The sequence below is a fragment of the Bemisia tabaci genome, chromosome 3 (genome assembly GCF_918797505.1).
Source record: "Bemisia tabaci chromosome 3, PGI_BMITA_v3".
Lineage (NCBI taxonomy): Eukaryota > Metazoa > Arthropoda > Insecta > Hemiptera > Aleyrodidae > Bemisia > Bemisia tabaci.
Window position 1 is genome coordinate 37,091,685 of NC_092795.1, and position 14,193 is coordinate 37,105,877.

A 14,193-nucleotide genomic window follows, 5' to 3' on the forward strand; every position below is an offset into this window, starting at 1 on the left:
CCTCACCTCAAATCTCATTTGTGGTTTTCAAAAGTATTAAGATTGTGGGGTGTTTTTGAAATCAATCATGCAAGTAGAAAAAAAATATATGTATTTACATTCGGTAGGAATGAAACAAATGTATGATATCAAAAAAAAGCAAATGAAGGGAGAAGAAGAAAAAATAAATAAATATGTGAAATGAAAAATTATTGAATAGAGTAAGATACAAGTAGACTGATAGAATCATTAAAGCGTTTTTCATTTTTTGACACGTAAACTTTTGAGATAAAATTGGCTGCAAATTCAATTTTGCAGTTCCTCAACATCAGCTTTAAAATTCATTGAAAGTGTAGTGTTTGAACTGTGGACCTATGTTTTGAAAATTATATAATGTCAAGTGGGTTCTTCTTGTGGTTCTAGCTACAACAAAGAGTGGGTTTCATTAGTCCATACCTACCTATATTTTATAAAAATTGCAGCCTAAAGCAAACATCTTGAAATTATGTCAGAGGTAACAGTCAGAAGCATCATCAGAATTATTATAAAAAAGGCATTTAAACAAAGCCTAGAATTATCGCATCATGTATCAAAATGCTCCAGAATTTCAGTTATGCATCACCCTTGGGTTTTTCCTTGTACTTGTCTAAATGGATCACGTACCTGCTTCCTTCAACATTTTCATCAATGGCAGAAGTCAAAAAAGCATGTCTCAGACTGCTACGTCATAAGTCTCCGCTCGTGTATTAATTGTTCAAAGTACAACTAACCAAATGGTAAAAGGTGCACAACGTCTATCTTCATTTGGAAGGCTGCAGTTTCCTTGCCTCATTTTATATTCTCAAAGAAAAATTAACAAACTCTACATCTCATATTTTTTTCTGATATCTCTTCTTCCTGTACAGAATAATCATTCTGCAAAAATTTCGATCAATAAAGTTCATTGGTTTTTGTTTTACAAATAAAACAGCAGCGGAGGTTTTGAAACAGTGCAATAGATATGCAAGTACTTTGCGACTATCACCATTAATTGGAAGACCGGGAATTCATAACATTCCATGTGCGATCAGATATGTTGCTTGGAGTGTGCATGAGCCCTGACTTAGACGGAGTCAAACATTTGACGAACTTTTGGAAAACTTGTTCTAAAATCGAGGTTTAACTCAGTTGTGACCAGATAGATGAAACAGTGCAGTAATGAAATATTTGATCTACCGCCTCGACTGAACTGAATAAGATACTTAAGTCCTTTAACTCTGCACAATTTTTTTGAGGTAGGTATTTTCTCAGAAATTTTCGTCTAAACTAAAGGATAAGACTTCTATTCCAATACCATTATACTTCCATACAGTTTGAGAGGAGCGGTTTAGCCAAATGTCAATGGCGCCTGATGACGTTTAGGATGTTCTGAATTTTGTTGTAGAACGGTAAAGTCTGAAGTGATCATTGCTCTCATGGATGGGGCATGTAGCAAACTTAGATCATTCAAATAATCAAATATATGGCGCCTTTACGATTTTATGCACTGTTGTCAGATCCTATGAATCAGTTGTCTGGACAGCTAAGACGCTATCAGTTCATTGAACGATGCAACACCAACATTGGTTTAAATGGTTAATTTCCTCTTTAAGTTTTCTTTTAAAATTCACTTTCATGTTGATACTCAAGTCTCCGCGTATATTACTGACAAATAACTGAATACGTGTGGCTAGTACACTTGGCAACAATGGCAATATTCTCTATTGTTTATTTAGAATAATCTTTGTTTACATTTTTACGCATGTTAACATGTTTCGTTCTGTCACATCTGTCGGCAGTCGGCAACTAATCTGGTGAGCCATTTTTGTAGAATTTTCCGAGGAATTTTTGCATTTTCACTCAGATATTAATCCAATTTGACTAGTATTTGTTGAGTAGGGAATCATTCCCTAAAATATTTCATGATTTGTACCATCAAGCACCATCTAGTATTGATTCACCCAGGTTACCGGATGGACATCATGCTCTCTTCATTCTCCTCCCATCCTCATTAAATGATGGCGGTAAGTAATCATTTTTACTTCTGATACGTACGGAACTTCTTGAAACATGCATAATACTGATGTTTCATAGTTTTCTCAAAGTTGTAGGTAAATATTTAACTATAAACATATTGGGATCTGTGGTCGCCCGGAGCGCACCACAGAGAGGGGAATAGGTATGTTGTCACAGTAAGCAGCTTTAGTATACTGCTATCATTTCTATATTTTTACTGTAACCAGCAGTCTTGTCAAAGAGAGCGGCAATGTGTGCTTAGTGCTTAAAAGGGAGAGACAAAAAGGAATATTTTTTGGTAAATATCTCGATTGCCACTACCACAGAGCTGAGCACTCCAGCTTTTTCCGCAAACGACTTACACCACCTCCTGTGTGAGAAGTCACTAAATATTACATATCAAGAACCACTATTGGCTTGATAGGTTACGTACTTTAATTTCAGGGACTGAAGGCGGGCTGCGAATTCTAGTCATTAAATATTCATGAAGGGGTCACATACTTACTGAACCACAACTGCCACATGAACAGTGAAAGATAAAATTTTATCTGTATGTGTAAGCATAAATACAAAAATGCTTAACAATTAGCAATAGAGTGTATGATCATCATACTTCTCCTTGATCATTATTACTGCGTAAAAACACAATTTCAGTAGGTATTAATCGTATGCTGCAAAATAGATGGTCAATGGTCGATCAACCACGCTGCGTCAATGGAAGAAAAACTGTCATTTTCTTAGGGTGCAGGTGTCCCTTTAGATGACCCCATAGATGGTCAATAGTTGATCAACCATGCTACATCAATGGAAGAAAAAGTGTCATTTTCTTAGGGTGCAGGTGTCCCTCTGAATGATGTATAAACGCTTTTCTCCGTATGCTTTACTGTTGACCAAGTAAGTAGCAGGGGTGCAGAAAATGCGCCTGCCTGGGTGCGTGAATATGTGGAGAAGCCCCAAAAATGTGGAGGGGGGAACACTTCAAGGGGCCTAAAGTCGAAAATCAAAGGAAAACACAAGGCTAAACGCCATCTGTTCTAAGATAGGTGGGAAATTTTGTTGAAAACTAATGAGATAAATGTGGAAAGCCGTCTGGCGGGCGCGTGAAAATGTGGAAGCTTGGAAGATTCTGCACCCCTGGTAAGCACCCCTGGTAATCATGGCCCAAAATCAAGCCCGCCCGGCAAGTGGTTGCCTGAAGTAGATGCGGAAATGTTGTCACAATGTAACTGCCAAAAATAATGTTGCGGCAACGTTGCAGCAACGTTGTGGCAATGTTATTTTTGGCCGTTGCCGGACGGGAAGATGATACTTAATGAGTAAATAAGTCAAAATTTGGTTGCAGAGTGTCGGAAATATGGCCTTCAAGTTATGAGCAAAGCTGAGAAGTTAAACAAGTGAGGGGAAAAAATTGAACGATCCTCCTAGCTGAACTTGCATCCTAACTGTGATTTTTCAAGATTCATCTGTGTAAGTATTTCTTTTTCTTTCCAAAGAATCCATTCTTCTCATTTGAAAGTAAATTTTCCCAAGCATGTTTTTTAAAAAGTCAAAGAAAAATCACCAAAAATCATATGACAGGCATGTTAGATTGTCTATGAAAAATATAAACCATGACCAAAAATTTACATTCTTGTGAATGTACGTAATTACCAGGGTAATTTCACAGTAATAGGAATGGTTGTGTCGCCATGGGTTATCAACAACCTAGAGCACAATGATTGAGAACCAAATTAATAAATCAAAAATAATGATGATCCTGAACTTGTTCATGTAAAAAAAAACATGAAAGGTTATCATGAGACTTCAAAGACCGAAAATATCTGGTTGGTTATATGTCACTAAGTAACTCCTTTTGAAGCTGTAGCCATTGATAGTAATAATTCAGACAGTATGGAACGTTGTGCATCTACATTAAGTACCTACAATGTCATACTTTAAAACAAAGGTATGAAAAATCTCAAGTATCCTTTCCAGCTATAAGCTTTAAAAATGGGGAATGTAAAATGTTGCTTGTGTGCAAGTTTGTCATGGGCATGCCTTGGTGAAAATTATGATGTTGCTTTGATTATTAATTATTTGTAGAGGCATCAATTGGGGTGGAAGGGGGCTCGAATTAAAAGTTTCTGGTTTGAAAAATTTTGGCAACTAGCGGGCATTTTTCAAAATTTGTTGAAATTTTGCCCTCCCCCTACAGTAAACTTTTGCCTCATCTCTACAACTATCGTCCCCCCACTCTCTAGATTTTTCTGGAACGGCGCTCCCGGAAAATTCCTATTTTAGAATCCTTGTCAAATAAGTTTACACAATTTTCGACTGCGACAGAAGATCGTCTGACGTCTGTTTAGCAAGTAAATGCAAGAATCATGGTGATGGATCTTCTGTTGCAGTCCAAAATTGCATAAACTCATTTGGTATGGACTGCAACCCATGTAATAATGATGAGTAAGTAATAAATTATAACCTTTCCAATAAAGTCTATGAGAAATGACATTGAATGGCTCATTTACAGAACATAATTTCATTTTTAATTTGATTGACAGGTTCCAACCATGGCAATGACTAAAGTGGGAATTTCGGAAGCTAGTCAGTTATATCCTAAACCTGTGATACTTGAGAACATCATGAAGAAAAAGCCTGATCTCTCATTCTTCGGAAACCTTCAAACTCCAAAAATAATTCTGGAACGGATCAACAACAGACAAAATTTCAGTTTTGTATCTGGTAAGCATACTGAGTTAAGAAAATATGATGTAATAGAAATTGAAGAAAGCTTTGAAGATCAAAGTTTGATCAAACATATTCCTAGATTACCATCAAATGCTGGGCAGGAGAAAATCAACCACGCAGACCACACAGTCAATGTTACAGTTGATACAAGGAATAATGAAACAGAAGAAGCGAAGATGAGCAAACCTATTTTCACAGTGCATGATGAAAATGTGTCTCTCAAGGAAGTGATTTTGGAAAGTAAATCTAGTCCTGATACTGCCCCAGGCTCTTTAGGAGCTATTACTTCTCCACAGAGTGGTTTATGTATGAAGGTAAAAGAAATTGGAGGTGATAATGATGTAGGCCACTTTTCACCCTTGACTAATGATACATTTTTTAGTCTTGAAAAGGAGGAAGTGACAGTTGAGAATAAGTCTCCGACTGAAGGTGAACATCGCGTTAATGATTCTCCTCCTGCAAGTGATACGGTCGAATCAAGTCGCAAGAGAGGCTTGAGAAGGCTGGAAAAGCAGTCCTATCGTAACCAGTATGCTTGTGAAGAGTGTGTAATGAAGTTTCGATTTTTAAAAGACTTGCAGAAACACTTACGAGAACACTCCAATTCCTTTAATGCAGTGGGACAAAGTTCACCATTCCAGCCTGAATGCACCTACAAGAAGAAAAAGTTACCTTCTTTAGATCATTCACAGCTGTGTCAGTATTCAAAGAACTCTCAAGAACATCAACTGAGCTTTTCTTCTTTGCAAACTCTCAAGAAAGAGTGTGTGGACTTGTCAAGAGATGTAAAAATCAACCTTAATATTAAGGCATACTGCTGCATTGAATGCCCCCTTAAGTTTAGCATAGTGGAAGACTTATACAGACATTCTAAACAGCACACACATAACTTTAATTCTGGTCTTGAGGAGCCAGAAATGAAAAATTTCCCTGAGGAAACCAGATTCAAAATGAATCCTGAGAACAAGTTTTACCACTGTTCGGATTGTCCTCTAAAATTTCGATATTTAAAATGTTTTCACAAGCACTTGGAAAGTCATAAAGCTAGTGCTACCAAGAGCTCCTCACTTAGCTCAGAATTTAAGCAGTCAATTTTGCTGAAAGAAGTTAGAGTTAACCTTGGAAGAAGAGTAGAAATTAAAAAATCTGATAGTCTGGAGGATCCTGTTACTATCACTGAATCAAAGTTAGAGCCAACTTTAAACGGTGAGCAAGGTAGTGTGTGCCTCACTCAAGATGAAAATCGGCATTGTTGCCCAGATTGTTCGCTCAAGTTTAGAACCTTCCAGGATCTGCACTGCCATTCACTCGTTCATAAAAAAATGAATGGATTAAGTCAGGAGACGGACGCCATAGTAGACTGCAAAGGAGAGGAATCCAATTCTGAAAGGAGCTGCTCTCCCAAAAAACTCTTACTCACTTGTCCTTATCGCCCAAAACAATCTGAGTGTAAGAAAGTAATTGAAGAACATCTTCTTTTACACAATAAAAATGAAGCGATTGATTACCAAAGACATGCACCCGGGCATATTGAAGAAAAGCTCTTCTCTTGTGAGCTCTGTCCCTCTAAAATGAAATGTGAGAGAAGCCTGAAAGATCACTTGCAAATGCATTCACACAATGAACCAGAAGAGAAGCCCCTGGAAGTTCAAAATGTCCTAAATGATACTTCTTTCACTCCTAGTGACCGAGTTAGATTATTGACAGCCCCTTGTCAAAATCAGTCTCAGAGTCTTGAGGAACAACATTCTTTTTCTACTCCGAGAGACCCAGTCAGGGTATTAACAGCTCCTTACCAAAATCAGTGCCAAGGTCTTGAGGAAAGTCCCTTCACATGCCATCTTTGCATCTCTAGATTCACTCAGAATGCTGATTTGTTAAGCCATCTCAGAAGTGTGCATTCTGAACCGAAAAGTTTTAGCTGTGATCTATGCCCTCGAATATTTTTTCAAGACAGCACCCTCAAACTACACTTACAAACACATCATACTGAAGAAGACCGGTTTGTTTGCATGGTGTGTCTTGCTAACTTCAATGAGAAAAAGAGACTGAAGAAACACTTGCAGTCACACTTCAGTGGAGACCGCTTTACGTGTGCTAAGTGTTCTAAAAAATTTAAGGAAAAAGGGATATTGCAGGCACATATCGAAGGCAATTCATGTAAACAAAAATCAATAAGACTGATCGACAACAATAAAAAGAGATTTGAATGCCCGATTTGTCCCAGTAAGTTTACTTTTAAAAACTCTGTTAATAGACATCTAAAAGACTGTCATTCTCAGAACAAATACATTTGTAACATTTGTTCAGCCCAGTTTCAAATGAAGAAACTTTTTAAAAAACATCTAAGATTAAGAGAGTGTGTTAAAACTGCAGTTAATCCTGAATCTTCAGCAGAAACCGAAACACTGTCGAAAGCATGTCAAGATACAATTTCCACCTCTGAATGGATACCTGACTTTATCAGAGTAGCAGGTGAGCCCAAGTTCATGCTGATAAACAGTAAAGTACCTGAAATCGACAATGATTTTGTGGATGAGGGTGGACAACGGTCAAGTCGTAAATATTCAATGTCCATTCCCACCGGATCTGAGCTGCAATTCAGTAGCAGTTGTACCAATTTTGAAGAAAAGTCAATTTTGAAGGAGAGAGAGTTAAGCAACACTGAATCCACATTTGAAGCCAAGTGTGCAGAATGGATCATCTTGAAGTATGCCAACGAGGATATCATGATGGACGTTGAAAATTGATTCTTATGTTTCCTGATGAGAAACGAAATAAGTAGACTGTGATAAGCCAATGATGTGTTCATAATTTGCCTTTTAGAGGTTCCTCTAATTTCTGTTTTTTGTTCCCTTGAGGGAAAATGATAGGATAAGTCAACCATCCGGTTTTCTAAGGTGCATTAGTATTTACATGTATCAAAAAACTGACTGTTGATTTCATCTATGAACACTGATTTACGCTTAGGTTCAATATCTTAAACTTTGATCTCTTCGGTCTTCTACATTATTAATGTAGATACCAACCTACTTTAATGAATATATCTCTATTTCAGAATTAAATAATTTCTGTACACAATTCAAGTTTTTTAAAGGAAATAAATCGTAATGGCAAAGAATTTTCCAGGTAAATCTTTGAGATATCATAATGTATCAACATCCCATTACATAACAACTGTGAGAAAAGCAGTGATACTTCTCCTCTATAAAAATAAAATTGAGTAAGAAATGATGAAGTATTGAACTGAATAGTGAAGAGCGAAGTCAAATTTTGAAAAAGCAATGAGTCAGGAGTAGTTTAAAGCTTATCTACCCGCACACTTCCTCTAATCAAAAATTGAAAGTCAAGCAAAAGTATCTTGAATGTAATTAATATTTTTCCTCTGATATGAATTTTTTTTTCCTTTGAACGTATTATTTGATACTGCCGATCTAATTTTAAACCCAGTTGTCGACACTGCTGCCTCGTTCCATGGTGCTGAGTCGACGGTTCAATTAGAGCGCGCACTTTGAATTTTTGATCCTGCAGTGCAGATACATCCATCGTTTTTTCTGTCCAGTACTGTTGTTGTCAACAAGACGCTGCCATTGTAATTTTTTCATCCAGAATTTTGAGGTCCTTCCTGAGATATTATGCAGGTATATATCTCCAGATGACAACAGTAGATGTAAGGGCTTCAAAGAGATCCACTCACACATCCATGTTGGGATGAAAGTTTTCAACCATTTTACATTATGCAATTTCTCAAGGTTGGATGAAGTTCATGTTGCTGGGTTTTGGTATGCAACTATCATCAAACTCATCATATTGATTGAGAAGTATTCAGTTGACTTTTCAACAAAAACGTCAACATCCACATTAATTATTCTGCTGTATCTGGGCATTTCATGGTTCTCTGGCTTTGTAATAGATACATCTCAACAATGTTATCCATTATTCATCATGTATACCGAATTTAAAGCGAATAAATTTAATGAAAGATTAAAGGTAATTGATAATTATCCGCACATTGGAGCGTTGCGTCACCATTGCATCACTCATTGCAGGTGGAAATAGCGGGTATTTTTAGGAATGATAGACTAAATGTGCATTCTTTGACGGCCTTTTAAATTATTCCACAAGAAGTTCGAGTTGTTGCAGAGTAAGTATTTGGTGGAAAAATCATTTTGATGCGCATTTTGTTGATCTTTTTTCTCCATGATTTTTTCAATCATTTTACTGAGTTTGGATTTGAGTTGCACATCCAATCTCTGCAAAATGAGCTTCATCCCAGAAAATTTCAAAATCTAAAATTGGCTGGAGGCTTCTTCGGATATCTTGCCAATACCAATGGGCAAGTGGATTTCGTCAAAATTGTTATATGCTGCTGTTATCTGAGGATGCATTTTTGAGGCACTGCTGTATAAGATACTTTTGATCTCAATAAGAACCGCAGTTACTGTGGATGGAAACATCTCAATGGCAGCGTCAGGTTAGCTAAATATAAAAGGACGGAAAAAGCGAAGTGCGCATCTACACGCGTAAGTAATAATTCAAACTGCGCGCCACAATTCAGCCACACGGTGCGAGGCAGCAGTGCCAACCTCCGGGTTCCAGAGGTTTGCAGTAATCAAAAATATTTATGGGAGAAAAAAATATAAATCGAGGAGGAGAATGTGCATCAAAGAAAGAAAAATATATCAAAGAAAAAAAAATTATTCTTTCATCAAAAATATTTCCCCGTTGGTTTCTGGTACGCGGTCACAACGCTACAATGGGTCTATCAGGTTGCTGACCCTTCCTGCATATATCTTGCGTCAATTTTATCAAGGTCGCTCAGTTATCTGTGTTTGTTCTGTCGTTTCTGTTGATCATTTCTTGTTCAGCTTTCCACTTTTAGCATTTCTTGTTCGTAAAACATTTCGTATTTGCTGTAGCATTTTGTTCTAAACTACTAATTATGAACCCTAAACTATCCGTCACACGACTCGTGTTCAACTAGTGGTGGTGAAGTGAAAGTAAGGTTAGCTTGGTTGCAATGCTAAATTTTGCCTGTTTTCCTCCTGGAACAAGGAAAACTTGGTAAATATTCCACTTTTCTTCAAATCCTTGTACTTTTGAAACCTGACAATGATTGCCAGGAAGAACATTAATCGGCAGTTAGAAAGCCTCAGGAATAATCTGAGTACTCGTGATTCTGATGAATCATACAATGTTTTGCTCACTAGAACTGTTAGGATTCATGCCTCCTACTTGTTTCACCCAGTTGGCCAAAGGGTTCTTCAGGATATTTGCTCCACCATAAGTTCAACTGGAGCAAACTCTCAGATCAATGGATGGAAAGATCTAGCTAGTTACTTAGGACTCAGTTTTCATCAGATAGGATGCATCGAAAATTATCGTTACATCGACAGCACCGAGTTGGTTTTGATGGCCTTTGCGCAAGGTGAAAATGCCAGCTTAAGTGAAGTTTTGAATAACTTGCTCCACATTCAACGACCTGATGCTGTCACCAAAGCCCAAATTTCCATCACTAAAATGGTGGATGCAGTTTTTATATTACACAACCAAAATTCCCACGAATGTACTCAAAACAATGAAATCACCCGCTGTGGCGAATTTTTACTCAGACCCAACAATTACTCTCGGATCAAACAAGAACTACCTATTACTTTGCGAGAGCTAAGTGTTACTGAAATGCCAACCCCGGTGGTTGTCAAGTTCTCCGCAGCCAATTATTGTACCATCGATTCAGTCAGTTGCGCTGTGCCAACGTTTGGCTCCAAAACCTCAGTCTAATAGTAATTTGCTCAACACCAACATCGAACGACCCAGCAGGAAAATGAGAACTGTTATGTTAACGTTTGCTGATGATGGCAAAGAAGTTGCACTCAGGATTGCACAGCGACTACGCGAGAACCGCTCCGAGTCATTCCCAGTTGGAGTTTTAATTCTTGACGAACAAGAAAAATTTGTCAGTGCTAATCCTGAGCTATTCATAATGCGTTGTTTCTCGCAGACGGACTATGTGGTACCTATTATCACTCCAGACTACTTGAGAATGGTGAATTCAGGACCTTCAGTATTATCTCAAAGTGCACTCAGTAGTTGGGACAACCGCTATGTAAGCTTTATTCATGATTTAATGATGAAATATTACATCGACAATCAGTGTCGTAACTCGAAAATTAGGTGCATTGTGCCTCAGTCACATGGGGGAAATTGGTATTCAACAGTAACATTTTAAGGAATGATCCAACTTTGAGGGTTTGGATAAATGAAGAAGAAGTTGATAATTTTGTATCCCGCATCGCTATTAAAAAACCTTGAAGTGCAAGGTTGATAGGTCAGGCAATTGATCAGCAAGAATTAAAGCTGCATTTAAGTATACATTACTTAAAACCAAGCATTCTATGTTTGGAAGGCCTTTGAGATGAGGAGTTAGCATTCTTGAAAACCTTTACAGAACTTGTGTGAATGTACAGATCTATCACATGGGGATACCATTAATGGTGCAGTTGCATATCTTCATCATTTAAGCATATTATTATTGATTTCGTAATAGCATTATTTTAAGGAAATTACCTATTACTAGTTTGGCAATGCGACACTAAGCATTCAGCATGCATGAATCACCACAGTACACACCCCTGAGATTTAGCTAATATTCTGATCAACTGCTCACCTACACTTAGCTCCAAGATTTTTAATTATGCATTGTTTTTTCAGTCAAATCAGAATTACACTGAACAAAATGGTCAGAAAATGTATATTTTCAATTAAAGAAAAATTGTATTTGATGTAAAGACATTTTCTTACCTAACTGAATGAAATGTTCTGCAATTCAAATGACTTTTTAATCTAAAGTAGGTAATGTTAATTTGTCGTCAAATAACATATTCTTTGAAATAAAAAAATATTTATTTCATTCTAGGTAATTAAAGAAAATTTCTTTGACTCAAGAAAAAAAAAAAAATCATCAAATAAAAAAGAATGTCTTTAAATCAAATACATTTTTTTAAAATTGAAAACACCTTTTATAACTAGTCTTTTAGTGTACCTCAAACATGTTATTCAAAATCTATGATGTACAACTAAGCACCTTCTCATTTTCCACTTTTCTTTAGGAAAATATTTTCCTAACTTAGGTACTTATCAATAAACGCAACTTGCTAGCGTGTAATGGTTTTTTTCAAGCCAGCTGACGAAAATTAGATAAAAAATATACGTTGCCATTTTGTTTTCGTAACTCTTTTTCGGTCAGTGAGGGTAATATCCAGTGCAATAGGTATGGAAGTAAGTGAAGGTACTTTAGTCATAATTATTTTTTTTCTTCTTGTTTTGGTGAAAGTTATTGGAAATATTTTAGAAAACTTATTTTCTCAGCTATTTAACTTTTGGTTCATCAATTTTCTATCACTGACTCCAAGGCTCTTACGAATTCACGGGTATGCTATCAGAGCTAACATAGTTTTTGTTGCTCTTTTTTCTTTTTTCCGTTGGCATTACTCAACGAAACTGAAAAAAGAAGAAAGGGAAAACAAAAACACGCTGATAACTGGAAATAAAGCTGAAATTGTAAAGTTCTATTCACCGATTCAGTCTGATAGTATCCCTGTATCTGAATCTCCCTCTTTAAAATCTCCCTTTACCTTTGTTTTGAAGTGTTGGAATCTTTCCCAACAGGTCTCCACTCCACGACTGGTGCTTTGTTCATTGTAAAAGAGTCAAAAACCTCTGTTCAAATTTTTTTCTGTCAGTCTTTTTTCCCCAAAACCATCCAAATCACAACATTCCAACCATTAATGTATCACAGGTTACTATGTAGTTGAGATCATATTTGAGTTGAGGTAAACTTTCTTCTATCTTACACAGCCAGATTATTGCAGAAAATTTTTAGATAGAAGTGTTTTATGTTTCCTTTGCAGGTGCTGCGAAAGATTTTATTACTTTCATCAAGTACCTTATAGATAATCTTCAGTTAAAGCGTTTTTCTTTTGTTTTTTTATGGTTTATTTTATAGTGCATTTTTGTTTTATCAAGAAAATCATCAGGCCTTTTTTATCATGAACTGAAACAGGTCGTGTCCTTTTGTCTTTTCTTAGGTATTTTTACGACTCAGGAGTAGATACTTAGTTTTATGCAGATAAAAAATTTACATTAAAAAAATGTCTGTTTCTTTTTTAAAAAGCTACCTTACTAGCTTAGCTCTAAAAATTTCATATCAATTGTTTTTAGAAGATCATTGTATCACGAACTTGTTCGATTTCAACACACGAAAATTTTTGTACTTACAGTTCTTTTGTTCATTTCTTTCCTTTCATCTACCAACTGTAAAGTTCATGAAAGAATATATCTATATTTATCTATATTTGTTTACATTTTGTTACATTTTTCAATCATTGACCACTTTGATTTTAAGTATTCCGCCTCCCTAGATCCTCAGCTTGAAAAACAACTTGTTGTTAAGACCTACAAAAATGTTCATTTTTTTCTGAACATGAAAATTTTGAGATCAAGTGTCAGCATGATATTGAAGGAGTTCACCCGCGTCTCTAATGACTTCATATCATTAATTTGTCCCCCTTTATATAATAAATCCAACACAGCTTTTTATGTTTCTGGTAGGTTTCAATTAATGTGCTGATTCCCCTTATTGCTAATTTTTATGCTGATAGTTTTGAGTACTCTAATAAGTGCTAATATTTCTAATAGAACGGACAAGGACCAGACCAGGCCGAGCAATGTTTTAGTTTTGTTCAGTACAACATTGTCAAGGTACATGCAATGTCACCTGTCAAAGTTGTCAGATCATTTTTGTGCTTGTTCATGCAATTGCTATTTAAGTAAATTTACTGTCTATTAGCAAGATTTGTTCAGAAAAAAATGTTTGGCAGTTTTGTAGGTCATATAACGAATATTTATTCATTTTTTTTTAAAACACGACCAGGCTATTCAGCCTATGCAGATGAGAATTTCAAACTTAGAATACAAAACAACACCATGGCAGGAGTCAAGTTTAACTTTTGAAACATCAGAACCAATATTTAATCAAACAGAAACGACAACCTAGGTACATGATTAAAAGTGAACTAGAGACTTGAATGTTGCTGCAGCAAATACTGTACTTAGGCTCTGTACTCTTTGAACGATCAGTACTGTCTCGGTTTGCAGAATGAAAAAAATTTGATATTAATAGCGAACACTTTAACATCAAATTTATAGATAGAGTATCAATAAATTTGAGCTGTAAGTATAATCCACTAGGTACATTTTGGGTCACTCCATGCCAAATGAGAAATGCCAGTTCACCATCTGTTCTAGTTTAGAATGATTTTTTTTCCCTGTTTCTTTTTAAGTCAAAGTAAAGGAAAATCTAATTTTCAAGCTTGAAGTACAAACTCAGTACTTAAATAATATTTAGGGAAAAAAATCATCCAAGTTTTGAAGGTACTTAAGAACCAGGCTCGG

The 14,193-nt window shown here is 36.2% G+C and overlaps 1 protein-coding gene across 1 annotated transcript; it reads left to right on the forward strand.

Annotated features, from left to right (window-relative positions):
• Positions 1-1,734: 1,734 nt before the first annotated feature.
• On the forward strand, positions 1,735-13,093 carry LOC109032922 (uncharacterized). Its single transcript, XM_072298297.1, has 3 exons — positions 1,735-2,021; positions 3,356-3,480; positions 4,554-13,093. Exon 3 carries the CDS (start codon positions 4,563-4,565, stop codon positions 7,488-7,490), a length of 2,928 nt encoding a protein of 975 aa, XP_072154398.1. The 5' UTR covers positions 1,735-2,021; positions 3,356-3,480; positions 4,554-4,562; the 3' UTR covers positions 7,491-13,093.
• Positions 13,094-14,193: the final 1,100 nt, after the last annotated feature.

What these genes read in the sequence shown, in the direction of transcription:
- LOC109032922 (XM_072298297.1), top strand. Translation starts at nt 4,563, where the DNA reads ATGGCAATGACTAAAGTGGGAATTTCGGAAGCTAGTCAGTTATATCCT.